General features: G+C 47.7%; 1 protein-coding gene across 3 annotated transcripts in view; it reads right to left on the reverse strand.

Annotated features, from left to right (window-relative positions):
* LOC140388204 (cyclin-dependent kinase 16-like) overlaps positions 1–14,483 on the reverse strand; it is a 688,814-nt gene that overhangs the window by 248,649 nt on the left and 425,682 nt on the right. For all 3 annotated transcript variants that reach the window (XM_072471989.1, XM_072471990.1, XM_072471991.1), the window contains 3 exons: positions 10,660–10,702; positions 7,427–7,517; positions 3,938–4,012 (listed from right to left, as the gene is read on the reverse strand). In XM_072471989.1, coding sequence (XP_072328090.1) covers positions 3,938–4,012; positions 7,427–7,517; positions 10,660–10,702 — 209 coding nt within the window. The remainder of the gene's footprint in view (positions 1–3,937; positions 4,013–7,426; positions 7,518–10,659; positions 10,703–14,483) is intronic.

Here is a 14,483-nt window from a genome sequence, read left to right on the forward strand (position 1 = left end):
ATGACACAAAGGTTGGTGGAATTGCGGATAGCGCTGAGGACTGTCAGAGGATACAGCAGGATTTAGATTGTTTGGAGATTTGGGCGGAGAGATGGCAGATGGAGTTTAATCCGGACAAATGTGAGGTAATGCATTTTGGAAGGTCTAATGCAGGTAGGGAATATACAGTGAATGGTAGAACCCTCAAGAGTATTGAAAGTCAAAGAGATCTAGGAGTACAGGTCCACAGGTCACTGAAAGGGGCAACACGGGTGGAGAAGGTAGTCAAGAATGTATACGGCATGCTTGCCTTCATTGGCCAGGGGCATTGAGTATAAGAATAGGCAAGTCATGTTGCAGCTGTATAGAACCTTAGTTCGGCCACACTTGGAGTATAGTGTTCAATTCTGGTCGCCACACTACCAGAAGGATGTGGAGGCTTTAGAGAGGGTGCAGAAGAGATTTACCAGAATGTTGCCTGGTTTGGAGGGCATTAGCTATGAGGAGCGGTTGAATAAACTCAGTTTGTTCTCACTGGAACGAAGGAGGTTAAGGGGTGACCTGATAGAGGTCTACAAAATTATGAGGGGCATATGGATAGTCAGAGGCTTTTCCCCGGGGTAGAGGGGTCAATTACTAGGGGGCATAGGTTTAAGGTGAGGGGGCAAGGTTTAGAGTAGATGTACGAGGCAAGTTTTTTACGCATAGGGTAGTGGGTGCCTGGAACTCGCTACCGGAGGAGGTGGTGGAAGCAGGGACGATAGTGACATTTAAGGGGCATCTTGATAAATACATGAATAGGATGGGAATAGAGGGATACGGACCCAGGAAGTGTAGAAGATTGTAGTTTAGTCGGGCAGCATGGTCGGCACGGGCTTGGAGGGCGGAAGGTCCTGTTCCTGTGCTGTACATTTCTTTGTTCTTTGACACTGGCCCAGGTCACAGCAGAGACAGCGAGACACTGGCCCAGGTCACAGCAGAGACAGCGAGACACTGGCCCAGGTCACAGCAGAGACAGCGGGACACTGGCCCAGGTCACAGCAGAGATAGCGGGACACTGACCCAGGTCACAGCAGAGACAGCGGGACACTGACCCAGGTCACAGCAGAGACAGCGAGACACTGGCCCAGGTCACAGCAGAGACAGCGAGACACTGACCCAGGTCACAGCAGAGACAGCGGGACACTGACCCAGGTCACAGCAGAGACAGCGAGACACTGGCCCAGGTCACAGCAGAGACAGCGAGACACTGACCCAGGTCACAGCAGAGACAGCGGGACACTGGCCCAGGTCACAGCAGAGAGACGGAGACACTAGCCCAGGTCACAGCAGAGACAGCGGACACTGGCCCAGGTCACAGTAGAGACAGCGAGACACTGGCCCAGGTCACAGCAGAGACAGTGGGACACTGGCCCAGGTCACAGCAGAGACAGCGAGACGCTGGCCCAGGTCACAGCAGAGACAGCGAGACACTGGCCCAGGTCACAGCAGAGACAGCGGGACACTGGCCCAGGTCACAGCAGAGACAGCGAGACACTGACCCAGGTCACAGCAGAGACAGCGGGACACTGGCCCAGGTCACAGCAGAGACAGCGAGACGCTGGCCCAGGTCACAGCAGAGACAGCGAGACACTGGCCCAGGTCACAGCAGAGAGAAGGGGACACTGGCCCAGGTCACAGCAGAGACAGCGAGACACTGGCCCAGGTCACAGCAGAGAGAGGGGACTCTGGCCCAAGTCACGGCAGAGAGAGGGGGACACTGGCCCAGGTCACAGCAGAGAGAGGGGGACACTGGCCAGGTCACAGCAGAGACAGCGAGGCACTGGCCCAGGTCACAGGAGAGACAGCAGGACTCTGGCCCAGGTCACAGCAGAGAGAGGGGGACACTGGCCAGGTCACAGCAGAGACAGCGAGACACTGGCCCAGGTCACAGCAGAGACAGCGAGTCACTGACCCAGGTCACGGCAGAGACAGCGAGACACTGGCCCAGGTCACAGCAGAGACAGCGAGACACTGGCCCAGGTCACAGCAGAGACAGCGAGACACTGGCCCAGGTCACAGCAGAGACAGCGGGACACTGGCACAGGTCACAGCAGAGACAGCGAGACACTGACCCAGGTCACGGCAGAGACAGCGAGACACTGGCCCAGGTCACAGCAGAGACAGCGGGACACTGGCCCAGGTGACAGCAGAGACATGGGGCTGGTTTAGCACAGTGGGCTAAAAAGCTGGCTTGTAATGCAGAACAATCCCAGCAGCGTGGGTTCAGTTCCCGAACTGGCCTCCCCGAACAGGCGGCGGAATGTGGCGACTAGGGGCTTTTCACAGTAACTTCATTGAAGCCTACTTGTGACAATCAGCGATTTTCATTTCATTCATGTTCATGTGAAATGTTTTGATTCGAAAATAGATGAAATGAAAAACTAGTGTCACTGCATCTGAGTGATTTATGATAAACAGAGCTGTGTGTGCAGCATTTTACTGTGCTGCTGTTTGGGGTCCAGGACAGCATTTAGGCTGCACACTCCAGCATTTCACACAGCTTCTGTCAGTTGAAACAGGGGGATGTCTGTTTATATTCTCAGTCCTGCTCTCCACTTGGATTGGATTGGTTTATTGTCACGTGCTCAGACAGATCATTCCTACATGAAACGAAAATACATAATAGGGCAAACATAAAATACACACAGTAAATACATAGACACAGGCATCGGGTGAAGATGTGTGAAGAGATCAGATCAGTCCATAAGTCCATCAGTCTATAAGAGGGTCATTGAGAAGTCTGGTAACAGCGCGGAAGACTGCGAAACGACCCTCTTATAGACTGAGCCGGTGCAGACTCGATGGGCCGAATGGCCTCCTTCTGCACTGTAAAAAAAATCTATGATGGACTTATGGGGTGGGATTCACTGTCGGCCGACGCCGAAATTGGGAAACGTGATTGGGTGGAGAATAGTCTCCGACTTCAAAATCCTGGCAGGTGCCGGTTTGACGCCAAATCAGGATCTTCCGGCACCCCAAAAATGGCGTAAATGCGTCGCTCGCGTGCGGCGTTTAAAGACTGTTGGCGTATAATCAGCGGGCCTGACCCTCTATTCTCCGGGGCCTTTGCGATTCACCGACTACGATGGGCCGAGTTCCCAAAGGTGCGGTCCGCTTGCAGTCTCAGCAGTCAGGAACCCAGCATGGCAGCTGCGGTGTGTCCAGCCGTGCGCCGTGCTGCTGGCTGGGGGGGGGCTTCCGCGAGGGCTGGGGGACTGGTGGGAGGTGGCCAGGGTCCGCGCACAGCCGGCCATTCTCCAGCTGTTTTCATTGTGAGAGCCAGGAGTTTCACTCGGCACGGCTGCTAGCCCCTCGCTGGTCGCAGGATCAGTGAGGGTTCGCCCTCGATCTTTGCATGGTAAAACGCCACAGTTCCCTCGCCGGCATCGGCACTAAGCCTCCAAAACGGTGAATCCAGCCCATGGACTGATCTGATCCCTTCACACATCTTTTAAACTCTCACATCTCATAGTTATTGCAATGGAATCGTCCTGTACTTGGGTGGCACGGTGGCCCAGTGGTCAGCTCCAGGGACCCGGGTTCAATTCCGGCCTCGGGTGACTGTGTGGAGTTTGCACTTTCTCCCCGTGTCTGCGTGGGTTTCCTCCCGGTGCTCCGGTTTCCTCCATAGTCAAAAGATGTGTCGGTTAGGTGGATTGGCCGTGATAAATTGCCCCTTAGTGTCTAAAAGTTTAGGTGGGGTTACCGGGTCACCGGGTGCTCTTTCCAGGAGCCGGTGCAGACTCGATTGGGTGAATGGCCTCCTTTTGCACTGCAGGGATTCTCTGGTTCTACTGTCTAGTGGGATTTGGGTAAATCAGACTAAGCCGGTATTGAGTGTGGAAAAGGCAGCAGCCAGCTCAATAGGCCGACTGAAAGACAGATATCCAGTGGTTGGTGCATTGCAGATACTCACCTGATTCCAAGTACAATGACCGATAGCCGGGATCCTTCTGTAACTCAATATCCTTCAGGGTAAATATCGAGCTTGCTGCAAATAAAGTTCATATTGTTCAGGTTGTAATTGTTGCACATTATCATACAGCTACAGGACATGCACTGGGGACGTACCGAGGGGAAAGAGCATGGATCTGAAGGATGGGAATAAGGGTTAGGCCTGACGGAGAGGAGATAGAGGGAACTGAGGTCTGGGGAAAGAGCCAAATTGTAGAACAATAAAATGAGGGAGCCACTGCTGTTAACTTCATGGAAACTTTGAAACATAGAAAATAGGATGAGGAGACCATTTGTCCCTTTGAAGCTGTCTGCCTTTCATTATGATCATAGAACAAAGAACAAAGAAAAGTACAGCACAGGAACAGGCCCTTCGACCGTCCAAGCCTGTGCCGATCATGATGCCCTAACTAAAAAAAAATACTTCCCTTACTCGGTCTGTATCCCTCTATTTCCTCCCTATTCATGTATCCATCCAGATGCTTCTGAAATGTTGCTAATGTGCCTGTATCCACCACATCCTCTGGCAGCGCGTTCCAGCCACCCACTTCACTCTGCGTGAAAAACCTACCCCGCACATCTCCCTTAAACTTTCCCCTTCTCACCTTGAACCTGTGCCCCTTTGTAATTGAGACTTCCTCCCTGGGAAAAAGCCTCTGACTATCCACCCTGACTATGCCTCATAATTTTGTAGACCTCTATCATGTCTCCCCTCAGCCTCTGTCTTTCCAGTGAAAACAATCCTAGTTTATTCAACCTCTCCTCACAGCCAACACCATTGAGACCAGGCAACATCCTGGTGAACCTTCTTTGCACTCTTTCCAAAGCTTCCATGTCCTTCTGATAATGTAGTGACCAGAACTGCAGGCAATACTCCAAATGCGGCCTAACCAAGGTTTTATACAGCTGCAAAATGATTTCCCAACTCTTGTACTCAATTCCCCGGCTGATGAGGCAAGCTGGCATGCCTTCTTAATCACTTTGGCTATCTGTGTTGCCACTTTTAGGGAACTGTGGACCTGCATACCCAGATCCCTCTGTATGTTAATGTTCCCAAAGGTTCTGTCATTTACAGTATAATTCATACCTAGATTTGACCTCCAAAATGCATCAGCTCACATTTGTCTGGATTAAACTCCATCTGCCATTTCTGTGCCCAAGTCTCCAATCGATCTATATCCTTTTGTATCCTCTGACAATCCTCGGCACGATCAGCAACTCTGCCAATCTTCGTGTCATCTGCAAACTTACTAATCAGACCACCCACATTTTCCTCCAAATTATTTATATATACTACAGCAGAGGTCCCAGCACTGATCCCTGCAGAACACCACTAGCTACAGATTTCCATTCAGAAAAACACCCTTCCAAAGCTACTTTCTGTCTTCCATAACCAAGCCAGTTCTGTATCCATCCAACCAGCCCACCCTGAATCCCATGTGATCATAGTTTTGTACCAGTCTGCCATCTGGGACCTTGTCAAATGCCTCACTAAAGTCCATATAAACTACATCCACAGCCCTTCCCTCATCCATCATCAATTTTCTTTGTCACCTCTTCAAAAAATTCACCCAATTTGGTGAGACATGACCTTCCCCGTACAAAACCATGCCGTCTGTCACTAACTAGTCCATTTTCCTCCAAATGTGCGTACATCCTGTCTCTCAGTATCTTTTCCAAAACCTTCCCCACCACTGATGTCAGGCTCACTGGACTATAATTTGCTGGATTATCTCTGCTTCCTTTCTTAAACAAAAGAGAAGCATTAGCTATTCTCCAGTCCTCTTGAACCTCGCCTGTGGTCAAAGAGGATGTGAGGAAAACTGTTAAGGCCCCAGCTATTTCTCCCCCTACCTCTCGCAGGAACCTGGGATAGATTCCCATCCAGCCCCGGGGACTTGTCTATCTTAATGCCCTCTCACCATTGCTCATGGTTGATCATACAACTCAATAGCCTAATCCCGCTTTCCCCCCCATATCCTTTGATCCCCTTTGTCCTAAGTGCTATATCTAACTGCTTCTTGAAAACATACAATGTACTGGTCACTAGTATCACTATCACAGTGCTTACATGTACTGATCACTAATTTCACTATAACAGTGCTCACATATAATGGTCACCAGTGTCACCATATCATAGTAACATTCACTAATCACTCGTCTCACGATCACAGTGATCACATGTACTGACCATTCTCTCATGATCACAGTACTCACATTTACTGGTTACTCGTGTCACTTCACCATGCTCACATGTACTGATCACTAGTGTCATTATCACAGTGCTCATATGTACGATCACCAGTGTCACTATCACCGTGTTCACAGGTACTGGTCACTAGTGTCGCTATCACAGTGCTTACATGTACTGATCACTAATGTCACTATAACAGTGCTCACTTGTAATGATTGCTGGTGTTACCATACCATAATAATATTCACTAATCACTAGTCTCATTCGCACAGTCCTCACATGTACTGATCATGAGTCTCACTATAACTATGCTCACATTACTGACCACTAATGTCACTATCACCGTGCTCACATGCACTGATCACTAGTATCACCAACACCATACTCACATGCATTGATCACTAGTTTCACTTTTACCATGGTCACATGTACTGATGACCAATATCTCTACCAGAGTGTTACATGTACTGATCACCAGTCTCACTATCAGAGTGCTCACATATATCAATCACCATTCTCACTATCAGAGTGCTCACATGTATTGATCACCAGTCTCACTATCTGAGTGCTCACATAGACTGATCACCAGTCTCACTATCAGAGTGCTCACATGTATTGATCACTATTCTCATGATTAGAGTGCTCACATGTACTGACCACCAGTCTCACTATCTGAGTGCTCACATGTATTGATCACCATTCTCACGATCAGAGTGCTCACATGTACTGATCACCAGTCTCACTATCAAAGTGCTCACATGTACTGATCACCAGTCTCACTATCAGAGTGCTCACATGTACTGATCACCAGTCTCACTATCAGAGTGCTCAGGTATACTGATCAATACTGTCACCAACACCATGCTCACATGCATTGATCACTAGTTTTACTCTTAACATGGTCACATGTACAGATCACCAGTTTCACTACCAGAGCGCTCACAAAAACTGATCACCAGTTTCACTATCAGAGTGCTCACATGTACTGATCACCAGTTTCACTATCAAAGTGCTCACATGTACTGATCACCAGTCTCACTATCAGAATGCTCACATAGACTGATCACCAGTCTCACTATCAGAGTGCTCACATGTACTGATCGTGAGCTTCACTATTACTGTGGGAACATGTACTGATGTCCAATCTCACTATCAGGGTGCTCACATACTGATCATTCATATGGATGTTCCCTGACTCCTGCCCATGGTGATATAAAAAGCCAGGTTGTAAATGAGGAAATGATGAATTGTACTCACTGTCAGCCAATTGCAGTATTTTCTCCCCAAAGTTTTTGAAGTAGTGATGTCTGACTGCTTCCTGTGCTGTAACGCGTCTCTTCCCTTCAAACTGTGGAGAAGATAAACCCTGCTCACAAATACTAGTTGAGAAATTTGCTTCCTTGACACTTGTTATGAGCGCCCTTGCAATTCCAAAACTATGACGGCAGATTGTGCTGTTGCCTAAGTAGTGCAAGGCTAGCACATGCTCAGTGAATGTCCACCAGGTATGTGAAGATTGCGACAACATTGGCACCAGTGGTGACCTCAAGGCTTCTTCAGAAATCTGTTGCCCCCCGACATCAGTGCACAAGTAGTCATTCGTCTTGGAATATTTGATGAGTTGGAGAATATGCAGAGGCCACACAGAACAGGCTAAGCTGCTGGAAGAGGAAGTGGGGTGGAAGGGCTCTCAGCAAAGGAGAATTCCCCTCTCAAAACCATAATGAGGAACAATCGGTGCTTTGGAAAATCTGCCACGTTCTACAGCCACAACTACAACCAAAGAGCAGGTGGAGGACGGCATTGCCAGTGGCTATGAAGGTTGACATGGTTATGGACTTTAAGACATTTGACTTCAATCAGATTGGAGCTGGAGATAGTAAGTGTGAAGATTCTTCTTAGTGATGCAATGACTGCCTCCACCAGGATGCTGTGCAGTTTACAAATTCAAAATCCGGAATAGTTATCAATGACAAAGATGAAAACATTGTCTTTAAATTCAAATAAATCCATTCCCAGATGCTGTCATGACCTCAGAATAAAGGTGGAGTGTGCCAGAGGTTTGCTCTGCTATTGGCTATCCACTGTACATGCGGTTCAATTTACGATGAACTCTTGTGAGATGTTTTCTCTGTTTGACATATTAGAAAAGGACTGGGTTGCCGGAAGTATAATCCGGCCAACATTCTGGCAATACTCCTTTATTTGGATGCATTCACCATTCTGCGGTTCTGTTTGCTTAATCCCTTATAATCTCTTTTCCGTGTCTGGTAAGTATTTGGTAAAAAGCCCATTTCCACTTCCTCAATAAAATTGAAATCGTCCTGTTTGACTCCTTCCACTGGTATTCTTGATAATGCATCTGCTGTTATCTGATGCTTCCCTTGAACATACTCAGTAACTGAATCATATTTACCAGTCTCAGTCTAAAATGTTGAATCCCCAATTGGTGCAATACCCTTTCGGTTAAAAAGAGTAACCAAAGGTTTGTGGCTGGTTCTCAATTTTAAACCTTAATCCCATGACATCATCAATGCATTTCTCACAGTCCCAAGTGGCTACTTTCTCAATGGTTGCAAACCCTTTCTCTGTGTCCATGAGGAATTTTGAGGTGTAATAAACTGGTCTTTGTCCATCTTTGTGAATTTGAAACAATACTACACCTAAGCATGCAGATGATGAGCCCACTGCTGCAATTGTTGGCTACTCTGTGCTAGAATGTAAAGCAAAATTAGGAGCCTTTTTGATCTTGTCAAAAGCACTGTCGATTTTGTGGCAATGCCATATTGAAATAGAATACCATCGAACATACAGCACAGTAGCAGGAGATTCATCGCAACTGATCTATGCTGTTTTTTATAATTCACAGGAGCCTCATCCGCCCATCTTCATCTCACTCAATCAGAGTATTCTTTTAGAGCTCCCTCATCTGTATTCCACTTGAACACATCTGCAGTGTTCACCTCAATCACTTCCCGTGGCGGTGCGTTTTACATCCTCACCACTCTATGGGTAAATACATTTCTTCTCAAATCCTCCCTGGATTTATTAGCGATTATCTTAAGCGGGATTCTCCGCAATCGGCGCGGTGGCCCGACCCCGTCGTCAAAAATGGCGCGAACAATTCCGGCGTCGGGCCGACCGGAAGTAGCGGAATTCTCCACACTGCTGGATGCTGGAGGGGTTGGCACACGCCAGCCGGCGCTGAACGGACTGCACGAGTCTGCGCATGCGCCAAAGGGCCGGCGCGATCTCACGCTTGCGTGGAACCGCTGGCGTATTCTGCCGCATGTGCAGGGGGTTTCTTCTCTACGCAGGCCATGGAGGAGCCCTACAGGGACCGGCGCGGAAGGAACAAGTGCCCCCACGGCACAGGGCTGCCCGCAGATCGGTGGGCCCCGATCGCGGGCCAGGCCACCGTGGGGGCCCCCCCCCCGGGTCGGATCCCCCCCCCCAGGACCGCCCCAGCCGACTACCCGCCAGGTCCTGCCGTGTGGGACCATGTCTAATGCACACTGGCGGGACTGGCCAGAAACCGACGGCCGCTTGCCCCATCGGTGCTCGGAGAATTGCATGGGGGGCTGCTACCAACGGCACCCGACCGGCATGGCGTGAACCCCGCCCCCGCCCGAAAACCACCGCCGGTGAATACGGCAGTCGGCGTCGGGGCGGAATTTGCGCCACCCCCCGGGGATTCTTCAACTCGGCAGGGGGTCGGAGAATCCCTTCCCTTATGTTCAGGGTCCCTGGCATTAATCGTCTCTCAGTCTAACCTATCGAATGCAATCGTAATCCCAGAGAATGTATTGGGGTCACCTTGTTCTGGAGAAAGGATCCTGTTAAACCATTCCTTCTATGTATAATCTGTCAGTTTGGGTATCATATTTTTAAATCCTGTTTTACATTATTCTTGTTATAAAACAGCTGATCAGTCTAGTTTACAGTACTAGAGTGTGGTTGAACTAAATTTCAAAAACAGTTTAAAGTTCCCTCTCTGCTTCTGAGTTCTAGTCTTCTATGATGAACCCCAATGTGGTGTAGGTACACCCACAGTGCTGTTAGTGAGGGAATTCCAGGATTTTGATCCAGCGGCAGTGAAGGAACACTGATATATTTACAAGTCAGGATGGTGAGTGACCTGGAGGGGAACCTCCAGGTGATGGTGTTCCCATGTATTTGCTGCCCTTGCCCTTCTAGGTAGTAGTGGTTGTGGGTTTGGAAGATGCTGAATAAGGAGCCTTGGTGAGTTACTATATTGAAATTGATTAGTCGTTAACACACTCATCCCATAAGATTAACATCTTCTAACATTTTTATCACAGTCTTCCTCAGAATTGACTATATCCTGCAAATGCGAAGCTGTATTTTCCAATCCCTTGTCTAAATTGTTAATGAGAGATGGGAACTGTCTCAGCACCTTTAAGGCTCCAAATCTTCCTTTAATATTGGATTGCAATACAATTGAAAAACTGTTTGATAAATTATATTACCTGTAATAGTTTCGCCAGTAAGTCAATACCATCAGTGTCCAACCTAAGTGAAAATTAGAAAGAAAATTACTCTGTAGAAACTTCTTGTACAAAAAGCCAGCTTCTGAAATGTCAGGCTGAAACCAAACTGAACAATGTTTAGAATCTCAGGGAGGAGCATGTTTCCCATTCATTGATTGGGAGAAAAGGGAACATGTTTATTTTCCTGAGAATACTGTAATAATTTATGGGAGATCTGTCAGCGAATGGCACAAAGGATGCTTATGGTGTCTCTCTATGTTTCTGACCAATCACTAGAACAAGAGGACATTTAAGGACTCTCTCCAGGTAGATGATGTTACAGATCAAGCTCACCAGCTGTAAATTATGTTGTTCCAACAGTAAAGCAGATAAACTTCCAAATGGAATAGCAGGGGGAATGGGAGGAGGCTACCTGATCAATCGGACTCTAGATGGTCAGTGGATTTCTGTCCACTATGAGTGTTCTCTCAATCCAAGTTAAAAGATTAAGAATTGTTGATGGCTGGCTTTGGAAGTTGCTTCATTCAGTTCAATTTTTCAACATGCACCAAGTTTGTTAAAAACTGAAAAACATCTCCTTGTGCTTAAGTATTAGAACAAAGAACAAAGAACAAAGAAAGGTACAGCACAGGAACAGGCCCTTCGGCCCTCCAAGCCTGCGCCGATCATGCTGCCCGACTAAACTAATATCTTCTACACTTCCGGGATCCATATCCCTCTATTCCCATCCTATTCATGTATTTGTCAAGATGCCCCTTAAACATCGCTATCGTCCCTGCTTCCACCACCTCCTCTGGCAGCAAGTTCCAGGCACCAACTACTCTCTGTGTAAAAAACTTACCTTGTACATCTCGTCTAAACCTTGCCCCTCGCACCTTAAACCTATGCCCCCTAGTAATTGACCCCTCTACCCTGGGGAAAAGCCTCTGACTATCCACTCTGTCTATGCCCCTCTTAATTTTGTCGACCTCTATCAGGTCGCCCCTCAACCTCCTTCGTTCCAGTGAGAACAAACCAAGTGTATTCAACCGCTCCTCATAGCTAATGCCCTCCATTCCAGGCAACATCCTGGTAAATCTCTTCTGCACCCTCTCTAACGCCTCCACATCCTTCTGGTAGTGTGGCGACCGGAATTGAACACTATACTCCAAGTGTGACCTAACTAAGGTTCTATACAGTTGCAACACGACTTGCTAATTTTTATACTCAATGCCCCGGCCAATGAAGGCAATCATGCTGTATGTCTTCTTGACTACCTTCTCCACCTGTGTTGCCCCTTTCAGTGACCTGTGGACCTGTACACCAAGATCTCTCTGACTGTCAATACTCTTAAGGGTTCTATCATTCACTGTATATTCCCTACCTGTATTAGACCTTCCAAAATGCATTACCTCACATTTGTCCGGATTATTCTCCATCTGCCATCTCACCGCCCAAGTCTATAAACAATCTAAATCCTGCTATTTCCTCTGACAGTCCTCATTGCTATCCGCAATTCCACCAACCTTTGTGTCGTCCGCAAACTTACTAATCAGACCAGTTACATTTTCCTCCAAATCATTTATATATACTATGAACAGCAAAGGTCACAGCACTGATCCCTGCAGAACACCACTAGTCACAGCTCTCCAATCAGAAAAGCACCCTTCCATTGCTACTGTCTGCCTTCTATGACCTAGCCAGTTCTGTATTCATCTTGCCAGCTCACCTCTGATCCCGTGTGTCTTCACCTTTTGTACCAGTCTGCCATGTGGACCCTTGTCAAAGGCCTTACTGAAGTCTATACAGACAACATCCACTGCCCTACTTGCATCAATCATCTTTGTGACCTCCTCGAAAAACTCCATCAAGTTAGTGAGACACGACCTCCCCTTCACAAAACCGTGCTGCCTCTCGCTAATATGACCACTTGCTTCCAAGGGGGAGTAGATTCTGTCTCAAAGAATTCTCTCCAGTAATTTCTCTACCACTGACGTCAGGCTCACCGGCCTGTAATTCCCTGGAGTATCCTTGCTACCCTTCTTAAACAAAGGAACAACATTGGCTATTCTCCAGTCGTCCGGGACATCACCTGAAGACAGTGAGGATCAAGGCCTCAGCAATTTCCTCTCTTGCCTCCTTCAATACTCTGGGGTAGATCCCATCAGGCCCTGGGAATTTATCCACCTTAATATTTTTCAAGATGCCCAACACCTCATCTTTTTGGATCTCAATGTGATCCAGGCTATCTACACACCCTTCTCCAGACTCAGCATCCACCAATTCCTTCTCTTTGGTGAATACTGATGCAAAGTATTCATTTAGTACCTCGCCCATTTCCTCTGGCTCCACACATAGTTTCCCTCCCCTGTCCTTCAGTGGGCCAACCCTTTCCCTGGCTACTCTCTTGCTTTTTATGTACGTGTAAAAAGCCTTGGGATTTTCCTTAACCCTATTTGCCAATGACTTTTCGTGACCCCTTCTAGCCCTCCTGACTCCTTGCTTAAGTTCCTTCCTACTTTCCTTATATTCCACACAGGCTTTGTCTGTTCCCAACCTTCTAGCTCTGACAAGTGCCTCCTTTTTCTTTTTGACGATGCCTGCAATATCTCTCGTTATTCAAGGTTCCCGAAATTTGCCATATTTATCCTTCTTCCGCACAGGAACATGCCGGTCCTGAATTCCTTTCAACTGACATTTGAAAGCCTCCCACATGTCAGATGTTGATTTACCCTCAAACATCCATCCCCAATCTATGATCTTCAGTTCCCGCATAATATTGTTATAATTAGCCTTCCCCCAATTTAGCACATTCACCCGAGGACCACTCTTATCCTTGTCCACCAGCACTTTAAAACTTACAGAATTGTGGTCACTGTTCCCGAAATGATCCCCTACTGAAACTTCTACCACCTGGCCGGGCCCATTCCCCAATTCCAGGTCCAGTACCGCCCCTTCCCTAGTTGGACTGTCTACATATTGTTTTAAGAAGCCCTCCTGGATGCTCCTTACAAACTCTGCCCCGTCTCAGCCCCTGGCACTAAGTCAGTCCCAGTCAATATTGGGGAAGTTGAAGTCTCCCATCACAACAACCCTGTTCCTTTTACTCCTCTCCAAAATCTGTCTCCGTATCTGCTCCTCTATCTCCCGCTGGCTGGTAGGGAGGCCTGTTGTAAACCCCCAACATTGTGACTGCACCCTTCTTATTCCTGATCTCTACCAATTTGACCTCGCTGCCCTCTGAGGTGTCCTCCGCAGTAGAGCTGTGATATTCTCCCTAACCAGTTGCACAACTCCTCCACCTCTTTTACATCTCCCTCTAACCCGCCTGAAACATCTAAATCCTGGAATGTTTAGCTGCCAATCCTGTCCTTCCCTCAACCAGATCTCTGTAATGGCAACAACATCATAGTTCCAAGTACTAATCCAAGCTCTAAGTTCATCTGCCTTACCTGTTATACTTCTTGCATTAAAACATATGCACTTCAGGCCACCAGTCCCGCTGTTTTCAGCAACATCTCCCTGTCTGCTCTTCCTCAGAGCCATAGTGGCCATATTTCCTCGTTCTCCCTCAGTTTTTTCACCTTCTGACCTATTGCTCCGGTACCCATCCCCCTGCCATACTAGTTTAAATCCATTATTAAATCCATTTCAGCAATGATCTCATGTGAGCAGGTTATTAACGAGTAGCCATTGTTTGGTGTCACTGTTGGTAATTACTACCAGGAAGGAGGCTAACCAGTATGAGTAAATGTTATTTCAAAAAATATTTCTGGGTAGTGTGGTATTCAGTGAGGCAGCATCATGGGGTTATGTGTATGTGC

The sequence above is a fragment of the Scyliorhinus torazame genome, chromosome 13, assembly GCF_047496885.1.
Source record: "Scyliorhinus torazame isolate Kashiwa2021f chromosome 13, sScyTor2.1, whole genome shotgun sequence".
NCBI lineage: Eukaryota > Metazoa > Chordata > Chondrichthyes > Carcharhiniformes > Scyliorhinidae > Scyliorhinus > Scyliorhinus torazame.